The 19,807-nt window shown below is 34.8% G+C and overlaps 2 protein-coding genes across 4 annotated transcripts in view; both read right to left on the reverse strand.

The window, feature by feature from the left end:
• Positions 1 to 1,979: 1,979 nt before the first annotated feature.
• LOC124353696 (ketimine reductase mu-crystallin-like) lies at positions 1,980 to 13,086 on the reverse strand. Its single transcript, XM_046803662.1, has 6 exons — positions 12,431 to 13,086; positions 9,903 to 10,053; positions 9,660 to 9,824; positions 5,432 to 5,615; positions 3,603 to 3,812; positions 1,980 to 2,747 (listed from the first exon to the last, which is right to left on the reverse strand). The coding sequence occupies exons 1-6, from the start codon at positions 12,598 to 12,600 to the stop codon at positions 2,683 to 2,685; spliced, it is 945 nt and encodes a 314-aa protein (XP_046659618.1). The 5' UTR covers positions 12,601 to 13,086; the 3' UTR covers positions 1,980 to 2,682.
• Positions 13,087 to 16,905: 3,819 nt separating this feature from the next.
• Positions 16,906 to 19,807, reverse strand: part of LOC124353697 (kelch-like protein 12) — a 30,229-nt gene continuing 27,327 nt past the window's right edge. For all 3 annotated transcript variants that reach the window (XM_046803664.1, XM_046803663.1, XM_046803666.1), the window contains exon 14: positions 16,906 to 17,170. In XM_046803664.1, coding sequence (XP_046659620.1) covers positions 17,120 to 17,170 — 51 coding nt within the window. In that variant the 3' untranslated portion in view covers positions 16,906 to 17,119. The remainder of the gene's footprint in view (positions 17,171 to 19,807) is intronic.

Genomic DNA, 19,807 nt, shown 5'->3' on the forward strand with positions numbered 1-19,807 from the left:
TTATGAGAACCCCTGGGTTTATTGCCAAATTATCGCGCCTTCATAAAAAAACCTTTAGCAAGTTTGTTGGTTGCGATATGCCACATCTCTGCTGCACCTATTTGTATAAATATTTCATATATAAAATATATTATGTTTATATTTCTAATTTATGTTTGTATTTATACGTCATATTTCTTGCAATTAAAAACATATATTATGAAACCTTGTATTATAATCTATCAAATTATTATACTCAAGTAGAAGATAGGGGATATGGTATGTGTTAGTTCTTATACATAACTATTTCTTTGAACCTATGAAAATCCCTTTAAAATAGAGAGATATTCCTGGATTTTTAAATATTATTGGATAGTCTCCAATGAATGGTAGAAACTGGATTAGTGATGATTTTGTTTAAATCATATTTAGTATTAAAAAGAGTTATTAACCCTTTGGGTGCCAAGGGCCGATATTATCGGCTCACTATATTTAACCAAAGCGTGCCGAGAGCCGATATTTTCGGCCCTTTACATTTAACCGAAGTGTGCCGAGAGCCGATATTTTCGGCTTTGCGATTATATTATTTTTTAAAAATCATATAGTAAGCGAATCTTCATAACAGATACATCAAACGAAAGGGGAAAGAGTTACTTAACAAATTGATATATAATTTGTTATAGTATAAGGTCCAGGACAGTATGTGTCAAGTGCACCCGGGGTTGCCACCTTGACTGTCTCCCCCGCGACGAGTGTAAATAGACTGAACGTTTATGTAACAATGTATATATTTTATATAGAGACATTTTCTTTCCATAGTTTTTTTATAGACTTAGTGACATTTTTCAATAGGCCTATGCTATAGACTATAGGCACTAAAAATAGTGAGTGATTGAAGATTGGACTTTTTCTGCCTTTCAATAGCTGAGGGTGAGTAAAAGCAAATAATATAAAAAAAATAGGCTATTTGTCATGATTTTATTTTTTGTGAACATGCATTAGGGTCCTAACCAATGTTTTTCAACCATCTCAATGCTAGTTTAATAAATATAGTTTTGTTTAGAAAAGTCCTTACAATAACATGTCCTTACATTACATTGTCAATATTTTAGCATTTTAGTCCAAATGTAAAGTTTTATTAAAAATCTTATAAAACTTTTATTTCTCAATACTTCTTTCTGAAATTTTCTATATTGCTTCATAATTATACATACTAATGTAAAATGTAACATATGTTTACATAAATAGTAAAACAATATAAGTTTTCTAATTGAAAAAAAAAAAAAAAAAATTTTTTTTTTTTTTTAGTTTACTTATTTATATTTTTGGATATTATCATAAAACTTTGTTATTACACAACAGTATGTTTCATAACCTACAAAACAAAACAAAAATTGTCCATTTATCAGTATTAGGATAGGAGTTATACAATTTTTAGTCTAAAGCGGCCCATACACTAAACGTGCAATGCACGCCGTGCAAGCACGACGTGCCAAAATTGGACAAAACGTGCCAGTGTGTGGAGGTCTCCGTGCTAAGCACGCCCGTGCATTGCATGGCACGATGGCAATCAAGATCGGTTTGATTTTCGGCGTGCCGTGCCACCTGCCGCCGTGCCATCCTGCAAGTGTGTGGACCAGTCCCGCGCTACGTGCTGAGAGTGGAGTGTCTTTTGAGGTTATTTTTCGTTCTCTCGCGGCAAATACTCTCCTATATTTATCACGTCGACTGCTGACACAAAAATTTTTTCGTGGCAACTAACCGTTGTTCCGCCGTTATAGCTTTTCTCAGATTAGTGTCTTGTCTTTCGATGCGTGGCCTAACCTTTTTAACACATAACTAAATGTTTCGTCATCCATTCGCAAGTAGATCCTGTAATCATTTTTATGATTTTTCACGTAAGTCTTTCAGTAGTCTCATATAAGAATACATTTATCTCTCTTTTAACCAATTTTTCGTCCATAATTGTCTTCTTCTCTCTTCTTCACTTTGCTATCGTCATGAATCGCACCAATCAAACAATACTGTTAACGCTTTATGTTTAGTAGTAAAATATAAGAGGCATAGTAGTAAAATATCACAGCACGACAATACTACACAATACCACAACCAACTTGTAGCACGTCACGGGACTGACTAAACTGTCAGTGTGTGGGGCACAAAGTGCCATGCCAAGCACGGCGTGCCAGTATAAAAAACTTGCACGGCATGCAATGCACGTCTAGTGTATGGGCCGCTTAACATAATCAAAATAGCTGTTTTGTGCTTGGCACACTTGGCTGTTATAGGCCATTTACCACTGGCAACTCAGGAAACACCCACAGCTCACATGCATGGCATTACTCAAAACGAATTTTGAAATTTGCTTGGCATCCAAAGGGTTAAGATTTGACATTCGGGAATCTATTTTTTTTTTTTTTTTAATTGAGATATAAGATTTAAAAATTTGTATTCATCTTCCACTAATGGAAAATGTAATAATACATAAAACAATGTTTTACTAGGGTTTATAACTTGTAAACAGTTTGGTTTTGTAAAACGACTTGCTACAGAGGGTTAGAATTTTTACCTACAGAAAATACTAGTTGTTTTAGAGATGATCCCATTGAATTACTCTAATAAATAAAATAAACCAACACCCACCAATAGTAACAAAAATCTTAAATATTTAGCATTGATATACCAACTGTCAGAAGTTGTTCTTCACTTTGCTTTTGACACTTGGTTGTAGATAAGTTTGGCAGTAGCGATATCTTCAAGAGACATGCCTAAAACACAAATTGTTAATGTAGTGACACAGTATGTCAGGGTACCTGTGAATGTATTTTTATAAAGCTTATTTTAACTACAATCCATGCTTCAAATACAATGTACTGTACATGTAGTTTTTCTCTGAACATAGAAACATGTTTTGTTAATCTTTTTTACTTTGGACATGATTTTAATTCTTAAAAAACTTTGTGAATTTCTTATTCACCCTAAAACTTTGTTTTATACCTAACTTGGAGTACCAGTACATAAAAGAAAAATACCATAAATATACATTTGACCCCAAATTTTAAACTCTTTTCAGAAATGCAAACATGTATAAATATTATACATACCCTAATAATACATACTGTACATTACTTTTTTAAATTTGGACATCTGGATGGATTAAAATTTAAAAAAAAACCATACAAGTCTCCAGTGTTGTTTGTAAACAAGCTGATGCAATAGAGCATGCGCAGTGAGGAGTGTGGATGTGTGTTACTAACATTATATAGAAGTAAACGTAATTACAACACAAAATTAGCGATTGCATTATACACTAAAATTAAAAACATTGAATACATAAATTACATGATCAACATTTTTCAGAGTTTTGGAATTCTGTAAAATTACAATATTCATAATCAAATTGTTAAAAACCTGATATTTGAGATATTTGGTTCTTCCTATTTGCACCCATAACAACTTTATCGCGATTAGATAATATTTACCTCTTCAAAAGTTACTCAATGAAAGTATGTTAATGCGCTGCATGCCACTTCTAGGGTTAATATTAAGTTCACAATTCCTTTGGGGTACACTTATTAACAAAATGGCGAGATCACTTATACTAATACCACCTTTGAACTTACCTAGAGACTGGAAAATGGTGAACTTGCTGGTGCCAGGTAACCTTTTAACTTCTCGGATTAATTCCCCCAGCTCACAAAATAGCTCTATTCCACTGTCTATTAGTCCACGTAGCTCATTCCTCGCGCTGTCCCACGCGTCCACTACGACTGTGGAATGTTTGTACACATCCAGGGGTAGCTCGCTGTAGTGGTTCCGATTAGCTCCAACAGCTGTTCAAATCATAGTGTCATCATCTTGATTTATCCTCTTCAAAATATCATTAAAATATACTTTTTCACCAGGTTATTTATTTTATTTGTTACTTTTTAGGGACCTATTATATTCAAACTAGTTACTATAATAATAATTCTTAATTAAATATGGTATGATCCTACTTATATGTCGTAGATAACTTTGTAATTCAGCAAGATTTGGCAAAAAGTTCTAAGATTACAATTGTTTACATTTATGTGTAATTTGGAGAAATACGTAATTATGCCTGTTTATTTTAGACTCAACATATTTATTTAACTTTCTATCAATTGTTCATTGTATTTGTTATTATATTTGAGATTAATATATTGTAATCATTGCCTCAGTTTTCCAAAGCTAGTCAGTAATAAAATGTTAAAGCCATTTTATTTTAATAAACACAATTTTAAATAAAATTTACTTATATGAAAGGAAGGCTGCTTGACTTCAGCTAATATTGTTACATTTCATACATTTTGCTAGACAATTAAAAACTTGACAACCAAATATGGCATACTTGTTTTTCTTCTCTATTGCACGACACAACATTTTAACAATTTCCTTGTAATAAACAATAATTATTTCAGACAATTACGAGGGTAAATCAAATATAAATGGTAATTTATTTTTTTACCTTTATTTGGGAACCTTATACACTTATTTTTAACATTTTTCAATATACTCTCCTGCGTGATCTACACACTTTTGCCACCGATTTAGAAGTTTAAGTATTCCCTGATCATAGAAAGTTTGAGAACGACTCGTAATCTAATTGTGCACGTGCTTCTTGACTTCTTTATTGCTCTCAAATTGTTTTTCTCCCAGTGATTCCTTCATAGGGACGAACTAAAATTAACCACAAGGGGAAAAGTCAGGGGTATAAGGAGGGTGCTCAAGTGTTTTCCAGTCCATTTCTTCCAATGTTACCTTTGTCAAAGCCGTGGTATGGGGCATGACGTTGTCATGGAGGAGAATGACATCTCTGATGGGCATGTCTTTTCTTTTGTTTCGATAGGCGGCTTTCGCCGGCCATAACAACTGACAGTAGTAAGCCGCATTGATTCATGCAGAAAATCAACAAACAAAATTCTCCTATAGTCCAAAAAAAATCATTGCAAGGACTTATCCAAGCAGAATTCGATCGGCATGAATATTGTTGTCTGTAAGGCTTGTCCTTGGGCGTTGATCATGATTTTCGTTTTCAACCCGTTCTTGTCCACCCTTAAATTCTCTTGGCCATGTAAACACACAATTCTGAGACAGTGTACAGTACTGTCCCTAAACTGTGCCATCAAACGAGTTAAAATTTCAGTCGGTTTAACGCCTTTATTGGTTAAAAACCTTATGATAATCCGTTGCACAACGAATGAAGACACTTTTTGTTCGGTCATGGCTGTATTGACGGCAATGCCGAACTGGACACCAACCAGAACGGTTCCCCCAATCCTCATAAACCAAAAATCTACTCCACACAGCATTATCTAGTTAGGACCTGCACTCTAAGAATTAAAGCAAAATTACCGATAATATTTGATTTACCCTCGTATCACTGAATACCACTAACTGTCAGCTGGTTATTGCAATACCATCGTCTCACCATTGATGTGAGCACCGGTTTGTAGCCATGCCATGTCAATAATGGATTCCGAAGCATATGTCGTGGTTACAATGACATTAGCTCCTTGCACACACAGCTCAATGCTCTCAAACGGCTTGGCCCAGTTTCCCAGTTCCGCACACAGCACTTTAGCTCGCTCAAATGTTCGGTTCCAAATTCTCACCTATCAACAATAGGAAAATTATTTAAAAAATAGGAAAAAATGTTCAGAATGAAATGCATGAATGAATTGATTGTAATTTTTTATCCGTAACCGTTGAATTGTCTACCACCCAATTTTAAGGTTATTAGTAGAATATACTACATATATGTATACTCTTGAATTGTACCAATGATATTTTGATATAATTGTAAAGCACTTTAGATGAATTTTGTACTTTCTTATAATAAGTTTTTCAAGTTGTTACTAAACAGGTTATAACCTGCAATGTCTATACTAATTTGTCAGTAGCATATATATAAAATTATTTCAAAGGGGTTGACATGCTGTGTAATTTTTAAGGTGTACTCTCCAAAAACAGGGGCTTGGGAATCTTCCCCCAGAAATTGAAAAAAAAACTACTGGGTTCAATTATAATGTTTGTCTTTCAAAATTTTGGGGAGGAATTGAGCCCCCTGAGCTCTAGTCTTATATACGCCGATGTCATTTGTAGCTTGAGCCAAATTTAACTGTAATCGATGAGAGATCCAGCTTTTATTTTGTTTGGTTTTTTTTTAATATGCCCTGTATAGAAATGTTATATTCTGAATTTAAATTACACAAATTTAGTACTTTGGTAATGTGTGTTGTGGGTTCAGTAATCAAGTTTTGTGCTTGATGTTGAATCTTGATGTCGATACCAAAGTAAAGGTACATAAAGATGTTAGGTATTAATTAAATCTATTCCAATTCTTATAGTTTTAACTTATTATCAAAATAATATTTAATACTTATTAAATATTTAAATCTAAATGACTTACTTTTGTTTGATATTCTATAACACACTTGACTATTCTATTATAAAATCTTTAATTAAAATAATCAAACTACCACTCTTCGATCTAAACAATTCTCTTTCAATGGATTCTAAGCATAATTTAAAGAAACTAGTTTTCTTATTCTTAGCAAAAATATTATAGCTACTTTTGTTAGCCAGTTTTTCACTGCCCAAATTGAATGACCATCTAAATATATGATGGCCCTTTCAAATTTTACCTTCTAAATTACAACTGTCACAGTCATAATCCTTCAGCTATGATTTACTACGTCACGGTTCTTTCCACATCTTTACAGTTATTCACCCCTTAATTATATCCTTTAAATTAAACTTATCTGAATTAAATAAAATGTTTATTTGTTGTTTAACTAAACATATACTGAAGTAATGTTTCAGTTATACGTTGCCAGATTATGCGGAAAAGTCCATAAGGAAACAAGAGTGTATTGAATAATGTTTCACTGTGAAATAATCTGTGTACTCTCTGTTCTTCATTAGAGGGACAGATTTGCTAACTTGTGATCACAAATGAAGAAAAACATTTGATTGTGTTCAGGTACACTAGGACGATTCTTCACATATTTGAATGACAAATGGGTTCAAGTTTCATCAATACGGATGATTTGTATAAATTTTGAATAATAAAATGGGCAGAAATTAGGTTTGTGGTCTTTTTTGCACAAATAATCAAGTCCGCAAGATCAGCCCAGCAATGCTGAAGAGAAAAACTTGAAATGGCGATGGATTGGCCCTAGTCCTTAAAGGGTTTAACAAAATATTTAATTTTGAATTATCGTTAAATACAATTGAAACTATAGGAACCCAACGTAGATCTTCCAGAACTTTCTAGAACGTTGAAAACGGTGAAATACAATATTTAATGTATAATTATAATGAATATTTATTGCTATTAGTCAAAGAACGTAAAATAGACAATGCCCATATTACATTAGAAGTGAATGTGTACTCGGATATAACAAAATCCATCAAGAAAATAAAGAATATTCTGTACAGCTGCCAATTATGTATGTTTTATCTTAGTTTCAAAACTAAGAGGAGAGTCATGTATTAATAGACCTAACTCAGAATGTTCAGTCAAAGCGAGACTGTGCTGTGGTTTGTCTAATTCGTCCTTCCCTCTTGTAAAATGCTATGTTGGATTTCTTGCCTGGCTATGTGAGTTTATATTTTTGAATCTAAAGAAATAGTTAACAGTTATATTAGTACATGCATTTTTTGCAGGAATAAAGTTCAGATTATTAACTGCCCTGTTGTTTTATATCAGAATTACTATCTCTCTACAGTAATTACTTTGATAACCTCTATTTGAGATTTAACCTCTCTATATTGATATTTGGCAAATTAGTAGTAATATGTTCTACACCAGGGCTATAGATGATTTTGAATCTAACAACTGTGTTGTACTACTATACGAAGAAGCAGCACCTATAAATTATTCTTGAATTATTTCTGGCCTATTCCTGCTACACCATACAGGGTGTAAATTCAGTCCTAATATGCCTGGATGTATTCCAAACGGATTGAGATATCGATGTACAAACTTCACCATACCTATTAAAATACTTCTTTGGACTTTTTGAAGGATAAGAATGATTCACCCCCCCCTTTTTCAAATGGGGGTAACTTTGCATTTTCAAATGCCCTATCTTGTGACATATTATTTGAAAGGTGACTTCAAAAGAAACACAATGACATGACAAAACATCTACTAAGATCCTAGCAAAAGTTAAAGGCAAATAATCCCTTACATTGTAATGCCACGTAGAAAAAGACACCTCTTACCAAAACTATAAACACCAGAAACATTACATACTATGTAAAGGGATACGCTGGGTCCCGCAAAATCTTACTAAACGATATCACACATACACTGTGTTAATATGCGCAAATTGGCATTGTTCCTACAGATTATTTTTTGGCGTTAGTTGCCCATAACTTTAACTAGAAACGGTGTAGAGGTGTTTTCTTAGTGTCACTGTGTTTCTATTGAATAAACCTTTAATATAACATGTCACAAGATATGGGTTTCAGTTTGAAAATATTAAGTTACCCCCTTCTACCTCCCTTTGAAAAGGAGGTTTAATTTTTCTTACCCTAAAAAAATCCAAAAAAGTAATTTAATAAGTATGGTGAAGGTTGTGCATTGATATCTCAATCCCTTTGGAATATATCCAGGCGTATAAGGACTTAATGTACAACATTAGAGATAAGGGATTGTTTGCCCATAACTTTTGCTAGGATCGTCGTAGAGATGTCTTTTTCATATCATTGTGTTTATTTTGAATTTACCTTTCAAATGACATGTCACAAGATAGGGGTTGCAAATTGAAAATTTAAAGTGACCCCCCTCTACCTCCCTTTGAAAGAAAAGTGGGGTGAAATATTTGTATAACAGTTAAGCAGTAGGAGTAGAACTGCCAGTAAACATGGTTAACATTGTGCACTATAGCTGGTATAAGATGTTATCTTAGGCTAGTTGCACACACACACCGATTTTTGACAACCGAATTTTTACCGGCCGTCCAAATTCCAATAGTGAACTGAATGAGGGAACGGAACCTGGCACACACGCCGACAGCCGATCGGCGCCGGTGAGCAGCCGGCCACTGCCACTGCGTACCGCCGTTGCCGGTGACAACAGTGGCGCACGTGACTAAACACATGCTGGCACACGCACCGATTGTTTACCGTCCTCACGGCTCACGCTCCGCCATCTTCACCAACAAATCCGTTTCGTTTGGTTGAAAATCACCAAATTCCAGCTGTTGTTTCATTGCCCAGGTTAATGTCCAAATGCACCGGTATAATATTCATAAATCACCATACTCCTACTAAACTATTATTTCAGGTATCTAGCAAGCGGGTGCACCTTTAACGACCTACATTATTCCTTCAGAGTTGGGATTTCCACTGCAAGGAAAATAATAAAAGAAGTATGCTAAGCCATCTGGTTAGTTATGAAGAAAGCGTGTATACCTGAATTTACTAAAGATTATCTTGAAACCATCGCTTCGATTTTTTACCGACCGTCAAAAATTGGTGTGTGTGCAACTATCTTCATTCGGTTCATTACTGGAATTTGGACGGTTACCGGTAAAATATCGGTCGTCCAAAATCGGTGTGTGTGCAACTAGCCTTAGGATGGTTTCACTGCTACATCTGTTAGTAAAGAATGGAATAACAACAATAAGTTAAACACACAATTTTACCTCTGAAAATTGAAATAAATGTTGCATAGCTAAGGCGTGGCTTTTTCCTTGCACCCCAGCTCCCAGGATTGCCAACACCTTCTTCTCACCCTTGTACATGTGTTTGGTGGCCACAGCAGATGCCGCGGCAGTTCTCCAAGCTGTGATTTCATTAGCCTCCAGCATCTACCGAGCAGAAAAATTTGCGGTAAGTAACACAAACAAAAAAAGGAACTAAATATGATACGAAGAATTTTAACTTACCATTTTCACTCTGCCTGTTTCAGAATCCAAAAGAGTAATTAGACCATTTATGGATGGCAAACCTCTTTCTATGTTCTTCGGGAAAGAAGATACAACTTTAAAGCCAAATATATTTTGTGAGCCGCAGAATGAGGGCATGCATAACATCACACTGGAAAAATCAACAGAATATAACCGTCAATAGAAAAATTTGGGGAAGAAATAAAACAAAGCAAAATATAAATAAATAAATCAGAAATTAGAACAAATTACCGATCCACAATTGTTTATCACTGTAAAACACAGAACTTGTAGGGTATGACTTAACTTCATGAGTTTTTAATAAACTCCCATCTAGTTAGAAACAATTGTTACTAAAACCTTTCCAGTTGTGAGATTGGTTTTGGCCTTTACAAGGCAGGCTTCATCTATCTTTCACCATTCCTTATTCAACATTTTAATTTCATGAGTACAATGATGGACCCACTTCTATCTCTTATCAGTACGCATTCAAAAAAAACTATCCCCTTCTGCTGAATTTGAGTCAAAAGTCTCTTCCTGCTTTGCAAACTTGAGTATTTTTTTAATTTTCGGTCAACAATTTTGTGGGATATTGAGCACATACTTTTCAGCAGCAAAGATGCTCTTTGATGATTTCATGAACGGTAAGATAATGATTACCCGATTTAAGGTCACAAACTATACACATTATCATCAATGAAACTTGCTTGAACTTGGGCATCGATGATAACTAGAATTTTCTAAAAATTCTCATGCACCTTTTAATTTGCTACATCAACTACTCTCTTGAATTTAAGACAGAGTACTGATCCCAAACTGCACCTTCAACCATGTAAATTCCGAGCTGGACTCCACTACTAACTACTGACCTTGAATGTTCCACTCTGCAAACCCACTTGTGATTACGTAAGTAAATGTGTAAAGAAGGCAACTAAAAAAAAAAAAAAAAAAAACCGTAGAAGATGACAATAAAAATCTCAAATAGGACAGGCAGTGATCGCAAGATTTTAAGATGTTAAAATGTTAACTAATCAAAAGTGTTAAGAATTAGATAAGTTATCGAAAGTTCTAATCACATTTATGGACAGAGCACTTTTGACTAGTTATTACCAAACTCTACCTAAAGGCAATTATAAATTAATATAAAGGTAATTTTCATTTCATTTCACTCTCCAAATAGATAAAAGCAAGACTCTCACAGAAGTATACCCTAACTCTTAGACTTTTATTTGCTGTCAATATATTACAATCAAGCATAATGTGTTGAAGGAGCAAGAATATACTCGTATATCTTCTTCTGTGAGTTTACTCCAACCAGCTCTGAAATTTCTTACCTAACCACAAAAAGTAGTTCCTTAATGCAAAACCTCAATAGCCGCACCTTTGTATAACTCCAGACCATATTCCAGGCGACATTGTCATAATCAAGTGGCTTCAAGGACCAAAATCGAGCTATCCGTACAAAAAAATCCTCCTAACTTTCAAAATAATGTTTATATGTTCAGAAATCTTGAAATATATTAGAACACATAACATGCATGAAGTATTCTGCCCATACCCTAGTGCCCCCAATTTTTCAACTTCAATTATTTTTCATACTATTTTAATATAACAACCTGGAAGCAGTCCTTACAATGTAAGAAACATGAACTTAAGTGACGAAAAGCCACTGTTGACTTTGCCGAATATTAAGATGATCAGAGTCCAAGCATTATCACTGCCATACATGAAACAATCAAATCAGTCCTTTGCATGACGATAAGTCTGTAATTTAAATATTGTAGATGTTTAAAAATGTAAATTTACCCTTACCTTAATTAATTCATTGATGCAACAACCATTGTGATTGGAGCGAAACATGGTCTGAGCTCTTGGGGGATGTTTTTCTGTTACTGCCAGTAGTGCGGGTTGGCGCCACCAAAGCTCACACTAATGGCCAGCCAGGAGCATTTGTGATCAGTACTTACTTGTGCCACATCCTTAAATTTCTATGGCTATCAGTGCAGACTTTGGTGACACCTTTTGACACTGCTGGCAGAAAAACAGAAACATCCCTCAAGATAGTATCTAAAAATTAACCTCAGATCATTCGAGTACTCCAAATATCCCTTTTCAGATTGAACGCAGAAAAGGTGGGAGGACAATGAACCTGGCAATGACGACTTCATTTTCATGTAGCCTACTTCCTGAGGTCATACTAGAATATGAAAGAAATAGAAGGTGTCTTAATAATTGCTCTTAATTAGCCTAGACCTACCAATAAATCCATGTAAAACTTAAAATACTATTCTCTTGACATCACTTCCCCCAGTATTTAGACAATTTTCATCACTTCGTCCAGTGTTCATGGCAATAAATCAATTTTGACTCAATAATATGCACACCACACAAAAAATATGAAGTTAATGTTGTGGTAATCGATACATAAATTTCCATATAACATCCTAGGTGTGAGAGCCTATTTTTCCGCAGACATAACATTGCACTTACAAAAATAATGGTGAAATCAAGATTCTGATAAAACTTACCCATGTCTCGATGGAATTGGCATCAATAATCTTGGCGGTTGAATGGACTCACTTTCATCCTTGTTACTTATTGCACTCAAGACATTTTCCACAGTAGGAATGAGAGTATCCCAGGATAACAATTTCTTGATAGCTGAGTCATTTAAATATATTGGATTTTCATCACCCATTATTACAAAAGAGTAAATGATAGCCTAATCGCTAATTTGTATAAATTTTATAAAAAAAGGTATCAATTGATAAAGAGGTTCTTATAGTAAATTGATAGTCACAACCACACAAATTCATGCAATGCCTAATTCAAAATCCAGACTTGTACTAAGTAACTTTGTCTGCATAAAATATCTATCATAATTATATTATTAGGTTCATCAATAATAAGCTATGGCTTGAACCATAACCTTAAAATTTCTTACATAACCTTAAAACTTCTTCTTTAATTTTCTTCAGCAGCCTGGATTATCCATACTCCCATGACATTTCGTCATATATACTGAGGCAAGTCTGTGATTTTAGTGCCAAAGCCACTTGTGTCTTGTTAATCTAGTTTCATATTAATTTCTCGTTTGATTCGGCAAGTTTTCAAATGCTTTCAAACATTTACAACGAATAAAAGTGCATATATTTTACTTCAATGGTTTTCTTAACAACAAATTAATATAATTTCATATAAATAATACAGATCATGCTCGTCCATTTTTTGTTTCGTTGGTGATTCACTTAGCAATCCGTCTCCTTTCATGAATTTTATTGGAATTTACAACTACAACGATTTATTGAATCGGTATACAAAAAGCTAAGTTCTGGACTTTTCGTTTTGAAAACACTGTTCAATTCTGGACATCAAAGATCTCTTAGCAGCGTATTATAGGCTAATTTACCCCTATATTAGCCACGGTGTAAAATCTAGGGATACGAAAGTAGGGAAACAAACCTTTTTTACGCATTTGGTAATGAGCTGGAGGAGTCAATCTATAATTTGTCCCTAGAGATTAATAGTTTGTCATCTGTACATCGTGATGGTAGTTTCGATAGTCTTATCTCCAACATTATAATTTTTCGTGGCTTAAGCAATAGTAGTCGAATGCTTTGCACATGTCAATGAAGATTCCGGTGGCATTGTAACCCTTTTCGAGGTTATTGATATCTTCGATAAGGTCTACAAGAGCTGTGATGGTCGACTTGCCTTTTTTGAACCAGTGTTGATACTCTGTTGTTAGCTTATTGGCATTTAAGAATTGGAGCAGCCTCTTAAGGATGACTCTCTCGACAATTTTCGAGAAGGTTGGTACCAGTGAGATTGGCTTGTAGTTGTCCATGATGTCTTTTTTGCCACGTTTGTGAAGAGGAAACATCTTCTAAGTTTTCATCCTTCACGGGAAACTTCCTAGTTGGACGGATAGATTTGTTATGTGTAGAAGCGGTAGTAAGAGCTCCTCCTTGCAATGCTTAACTATTCTCGAAGATATCTCGTCGAGCCCTGTAGAATTAGAATCCTTTATCTTCAGATTGTCTATTATTTTTTATGGTTCCGACATGGACGCAACTCCGTGAAAGAACACAAAAATCGTGAAAATAAATTAGGAAAACTACTGTCTGACAATTCATCTTTGAATATTAAAATTGTAAGATTAAATTATGTCAATAGTAGTCTTGAGCACAACATCAATACCTTAATAAATGATCTTTCATAGTGTCAAATAAGTTATGCTACTTGGGCTAAGTCTAAGTGGATAGATGATAATGTCTTAAACACATATTTTAACACAATGTCAAACGATACATCTGGTACTGATGTTGTGCTAAACCTATCTGTTACACAATTGGTTAAATTTAATGATGCTGACGCAGTTGTAAAACATCTAAATATAGCTTCTTTTGGCAAAAGCAGGTTTTTACTGAGTTGTGTAAACAATAGTATAGCACCCTTATAAAGATGATAGTGGTATCCATTGAAGTTTTCTGTTCTGTGACAGGCGATCAAACATGGCTTACCACTTTTATTCCTGCTTTGGAACACACATCAAATCAGCCACTCAAGTTCCGTGTAATTTAGTTGTGTTTTTGAACCTCCATGCTATCAGCATACTCTCTTATGAATGCGGTATCAATGTTTTAGTTAACGACAAACATGTACTATAATATTATTATTTAGTTAATAAGGGTAAAACTCAGTTCTTAGATTGGCTAAATACATGTACTATGCCACTCTTGATGCTAAAGAGGTCAACATTTCTCCAAAATAAAAAAATGTAAGGACAACAAATGGACTGTTGTCAAATCTAAATCTCATAATAATGCAAGTTCAACTGTTCCTGCTCCCAATACACCTAGCAATATATAAGGTTCTTAGTCAGTGTGAGGATATAGTTAATGATGTTGCGACACATAGTAATGATTGTTGATCAAGGATCCTTGTAAGGACTCTACATCTGTAAATAATTATAAGTTTAGAACAAAGGAATGAATCGAGATAGACGTTACAGTAAGAAGTCTAAAGAGACTAAAGTAGTTGATCATGGCTCAAAACATTCTATAAAGAATAAGGTTACTTTTAAGATCAGTGACAGTGTTAATGTAAATAGGATAGTGATAAGGATGTAAATGTTGTACAAAACATGAAAAGTAAAGTAATACTTCTGTCTGATATTCGGCACTTTTAGAACATTATAGTCCGTAAACATCCTGAATTGGACGTCTTTTTTATTGTTAGAGCTAAGGCTAGATTTGAACAGGTTATTGATAATTTGGAATATTTTTCGAAAGACCTGGACACTAATGATGTTCTATTCGTAGAAGGGGAAAAGAATGATGTAAAGTCAGAACAAAGAAATGTAAAATTGGCCATTTTGCGAGACGTGTTACCTGTAAGCAATGGTAGTTTATGTCTCTGGAATCAGTCGTTCAGCAATACTTCTGTACAAGGCATGGCCTACACATAAAATGTCCGGGCAGAGGTGGATCGTTGATATATGTTCTTTGATTCCTTCGAGCCCCTGTCTGATTCCGAGCTTATACAACATAATCCAGTTTACATTTCCACATCTTACAATGGTACACCTCTTCAGCATGCATATAATAAACACCAGATATCATAAAACACACGTCCAGAGTAATTTTTAGGAACAAGCTCAGGACGAGGCGCAGGCAATTTTGAATGAAATTTCTGGGAACATTACACCCAATGCATTAAGAATTCCATTTCAGAATGGTAAAGGCGTTCTAGCTAAGCTCAGTATTCTAGAAGTATTTACTGAGCTCGTTTCACCTGATATTCTCTGTTTGTGCGACCATTTCCTTAGTGAATCCGAATTAAAAGTGTTTAGTCTTCCTGGGTTCACAACAACTACGGAGTTTTGTTGCACTTCTATTTCTAAAGGAGGTGTATGCATTTTAATTGAAGATGGCTTAGCGTAACATACTATTGATGTAGTCAAATTTTGTTCTGAGGGCATATGAAATGTCAGCTATTAGTTATAGTTTGAGAGTTATTGCATATTTTCTTCTTGCCGTCTACAAACCTTCATACAACTCTGTTGATAGTGTGGGTATATTTATTGAATCTTTTAGTAAATGTCTGGAGTCATTTGCGAAACTAAACCAGAGAACTATTGTCGTTGGGGACTTTAATATTGATATGTCTCTTTCAATTAGCACAAGTTTTAGTTACACAAAATATTTGTCCACGCCAGCTCAACATCCAAGTGAGATATTTTTGAGGGACAAAAAAAATCTTTAGTGTCTGATTCTACTTGACCATTAGGCCGAATGGATCTACTCTGTAAGGACTGGTCTTTGTTGAACTGTTTCCGCACTGAGATGGGTTATTGTAATTGTTGCAAGGTTAAAATGTGACAGTCTGAAGTCAAAGTCTGCATTGTGATGAACAGCCGCAGATAATGGAGCATATTCTGAGTTCTTGTATTGCTTGGCTGTTTTCAGGAGAGATGGAGGAACTCCATAGCAAAGTTCTTTGTTGGATTATAGGATTGGAGTTTGTTCTTTAACTGTTAGGTAATACATTATGTGTACTGTATGTTTCTTTTGTAACAGTTGACACCAACACACTCAGCTGTAGATTTTATTTATTATTTTATTAATGTACGTTGACAAAGAACCGTATAATACAGCATATATTCTGTTACATTCCTTTAAAATGCGTCTATCTTTATTTTATAAAACAAAAAGATATTTACCAAGAAACCTATTGTCTAGGAAACGGTAATTGTACAAACTACACAATAAGACGTAATAAGGGTGTATGAAGAACCAAAACCAGTTTTGACAAATGTATAACTTTATTACACTTCAATCAAAAATAAACTGTCTTAGTTGAAAATAAATATTGTTCTTCACAAGTGATTATTTTGGACAATGATAACAAAAATCATACACAAACATTATACCGCAGACTTCGGACAGCTAACAGTATACAAAAGTAATAATTAATCACAGGTTGAAAAAACTACAAAAGATCCAACGAAAACATAAACTTTATATATAGATACAAAACAAGTAACAAACGAAAGTATGCTGACATGAGACAACGCTCGGACGGCAAGCAAGGGACCGGCCGAGGAACAGCAAGAGTATTAAAATCGATAAGAGGAAGAAGAAATACTGGATGGCACAAAGGCAGGAGCAGCCCGAGCCCTAGACAAGGGTCCATATAAGGGGTGGTTGTGTCTGTCAGGACTTGTCCCTTCCAGCCACTTCAATTTGTGGCATCTTTTTCTTAACCTGCAACAATAGTACATGTTAGGGAATGTGTTCATTGAAAGTTAACTAACAAAAAGGGCTTGTTTTGGAGGGGAAAGGGGCTTTTTATTTGAATATTACACATTTATATGACAGGTTTGTTATAGGATAAGATGGGAGTTTACAAGTGTTGTCTTGACTGATATTTGCACAGTTTGAGCAAGCTTGAATTTGAGGCACGCCTCACTACACAACACATCAACAGCACTGCAACGGCGTTCACACTTGTGCTGTGTCGGTGACATGTCGCGACATGCCGTTGACCGTTGACCAGAACCAGTCACAGTTCAGTCCTGGTCTCTATTAACTGTGCAAAGTGCTCTTTTACACAAGATGAAAACTAAAGACTGGTACTGTTGCTATCAGGTGTGTAAGAACACCTTATAGCCACCCTAACACTCTAACAATCTATGAGTGTTCAAGCTGCAAAAACAAGCGATCCGCATTATCGCTCAGTTGAAATTTAGAGAGTCGTGCAAGGAAGCCTTTAACACTTTACAACTGTTGACGCTGCCCAGTCTCTACATCTTGGAAACAACTCGGTTTTGTATGTATAAATGTGCCATGACGAATGGCCGAGACATACATGCGTATGAGACTAGAGGCAGAGATAACTACCGATTTTATAGTGTAGACGAGTTTTTAGGATATGATTGGGAGACCACCAATTAAAAAGATTGACTGAAACCGTCGCTGGAAGTGGGAACCATTGGAAAATGAATGGAAGTATGTAAATTTGCAAATTGTATGTTTGAATGAGATCTATTGTGGGGTGTATGACAAAATTTTAGCAAGTAAAAAGTTTACTTTTGCCATGCGTTGTAGATTGTTCCGGCAATAAAAATATGATTTGATTTGACCTTGCTGTTACTGTGCTGTTGATGTGTCCAATAGTGTGAAAACGCTTTATGATGTAAATAATTAATCATTAATCAAATTCAGTGAAGTCAAATTAAATTTTCAACCATCAGCACACCTGTAAGGTAAGAACATGCCTTTACCTTTACATTGTTTATGTGCAGCTTTCCAAATTAAGTTGCTGCATAAATCACGACCAACTACTTACCGATACATAATTCACATCTAATATAATTCCTTTAAATAAACTACTATAGGTGCTTATTGAATACATGACTCTAAAGAGCTTCTCATCTCAAGAAAGGCTCAACTTAACATGAACTGGAATAAAACCACCATCATCTCCAGAATATTTCAAATATTTATTGATGCCCTAGCTAACATATATTATTCATAGGCTTAGTTTAACATGAGTTCCTAAAGAGTTATTTTAATACTGCTGTTAGTTTTAAGAAACTGTTCTATAGAATCCTTATGAGATTTGTGTTTTTTCACAGTTTTTGAGTAAAAATGCTGTTTTTAAAGCATACATTTTTGTTTTTATTTTCAAGAAGGAAGACACAAATGTAATCAGGGTCAATGTTATAAGACCAATTAGATATTACATGTTATACAATACATGACTTTTTTATTTTATGCCCTATATTTTTCACAACTGACAATCTAGAGATGTTTTTGAGCATGCCTAAATTGTTTGTTGTTTTCTTACATGTTCGTTTTGTTAAATTTTGTGTTGCTTAACCCATTACGGATCACTGACGAGCTGGGCTCGTCACGCAGCAGCCGGGCCTAACGACACGATGACAAGCTCAGGTTGCAAAAGCGGTCTGCTTTTAAGTTTCCCTCCAAATAGTTTTATTAATGTCTGATAGATCGGGTGATCGTCTTCACTTGTCAACTAAGAGTGTTTAACAACGGTCTACGTTTAGAGTTTTCAAAAGTTTTATAAATATCCTACAGATCGCAGTAGTTGTGTGTTGAAGTTGAAAAATCATTCATATGAGTTTACTCTCTGTTTCGCTTCTGATTGGGTGTTTTCCTCAGTTGTTATTATAATACTTTTGAGGTTAGTGACACAGAACTAAATGACGCAGACGTACATGTTGGTGGGTTTAGTCTAGACAATGGCCCGGATGTTGTAATCGCTTCGCCCGAGCCGCTTTATTTAGACTATGATTCAGACATCATTCCTGCCACCCCGGAACCTTGCTCGCGTGTTATTGTTCCTACATCATGGATACCCCAGCAGGCCCATGTTCCATCTGAACGAATACCTTCACAGCTGAATTTTTCTAGTATACAATAGCGAGCGATACAATGTTGCGCACCATTGCTGTTCGTGCGGCCGCTGACCGTAAATTAATTCGTGCCTGCGCGCAAAAACAGTACGATCCACAATGGGTTAAAATCGAATTTGTAACTTATTAAGATATAAAAAGTTTCAATGTTTAACTCTAATGAATGATTGTTACTCAAATATACCTATATTAAATAACAAACTAATGTTTCTAAATATTGTTTATGTGAGTTTTAAGATCTTTTAGTACCGAGGATTATACTATATTAATGTAGATTCATGCTATGTTACTGTGTTTTCGATAGCACTAAATTAGGCCATATTGGACAGTTTATTTATAGATAGTTGAAGATTATATTAGGTACGAAGAATAGAAGCAATCTCAATGGGTACCTCATTCAACAATCCGTGCCTTAATATTTCATTCAATATCAAACATCTGTATCTAAACATCACCTTCTCTA

This window comes from Homalodisca vitripennis, chromosome 2, assembly GCF_021130785.1.
Source record: "Homalodisca vitripennis isolate AUS2020 chromosome 2, UT_GWSS_2.1, whole genome shotgun sequence".
Lineage (NCBI taxonomy): Eukaryota > Metazoa > Arthropoda > Insecta > Hemiptera > Cicadellidae > Homalodisca > Homalodisca vitripennis.

Excerpts from the sequence above, each read along its gene's own strand:
- LOC124353696 (XM_046803662.1), bottom strand. The coding sequence starts at position 12,600 with ATGGGTGATGAAAATCCAATATATTTAAATGACTCAGCTATCAAGAAA. Across the intron at positions 10,054-12,430 it reads CCAATTCCATCGAGACATGG|TGTGATGTTATGCATGCCCT; the intron begins GTAAGTTTTATC and ends TGATTTTTCCAG. Across the intron at positions 2,748-3,602 it reads CACCATTTTCCAGTCTCTAG|GCATGTCTCTTGAAGATATC; the intron begins GTAAGTTCAAAG and ends TTTGTGTTTTAG.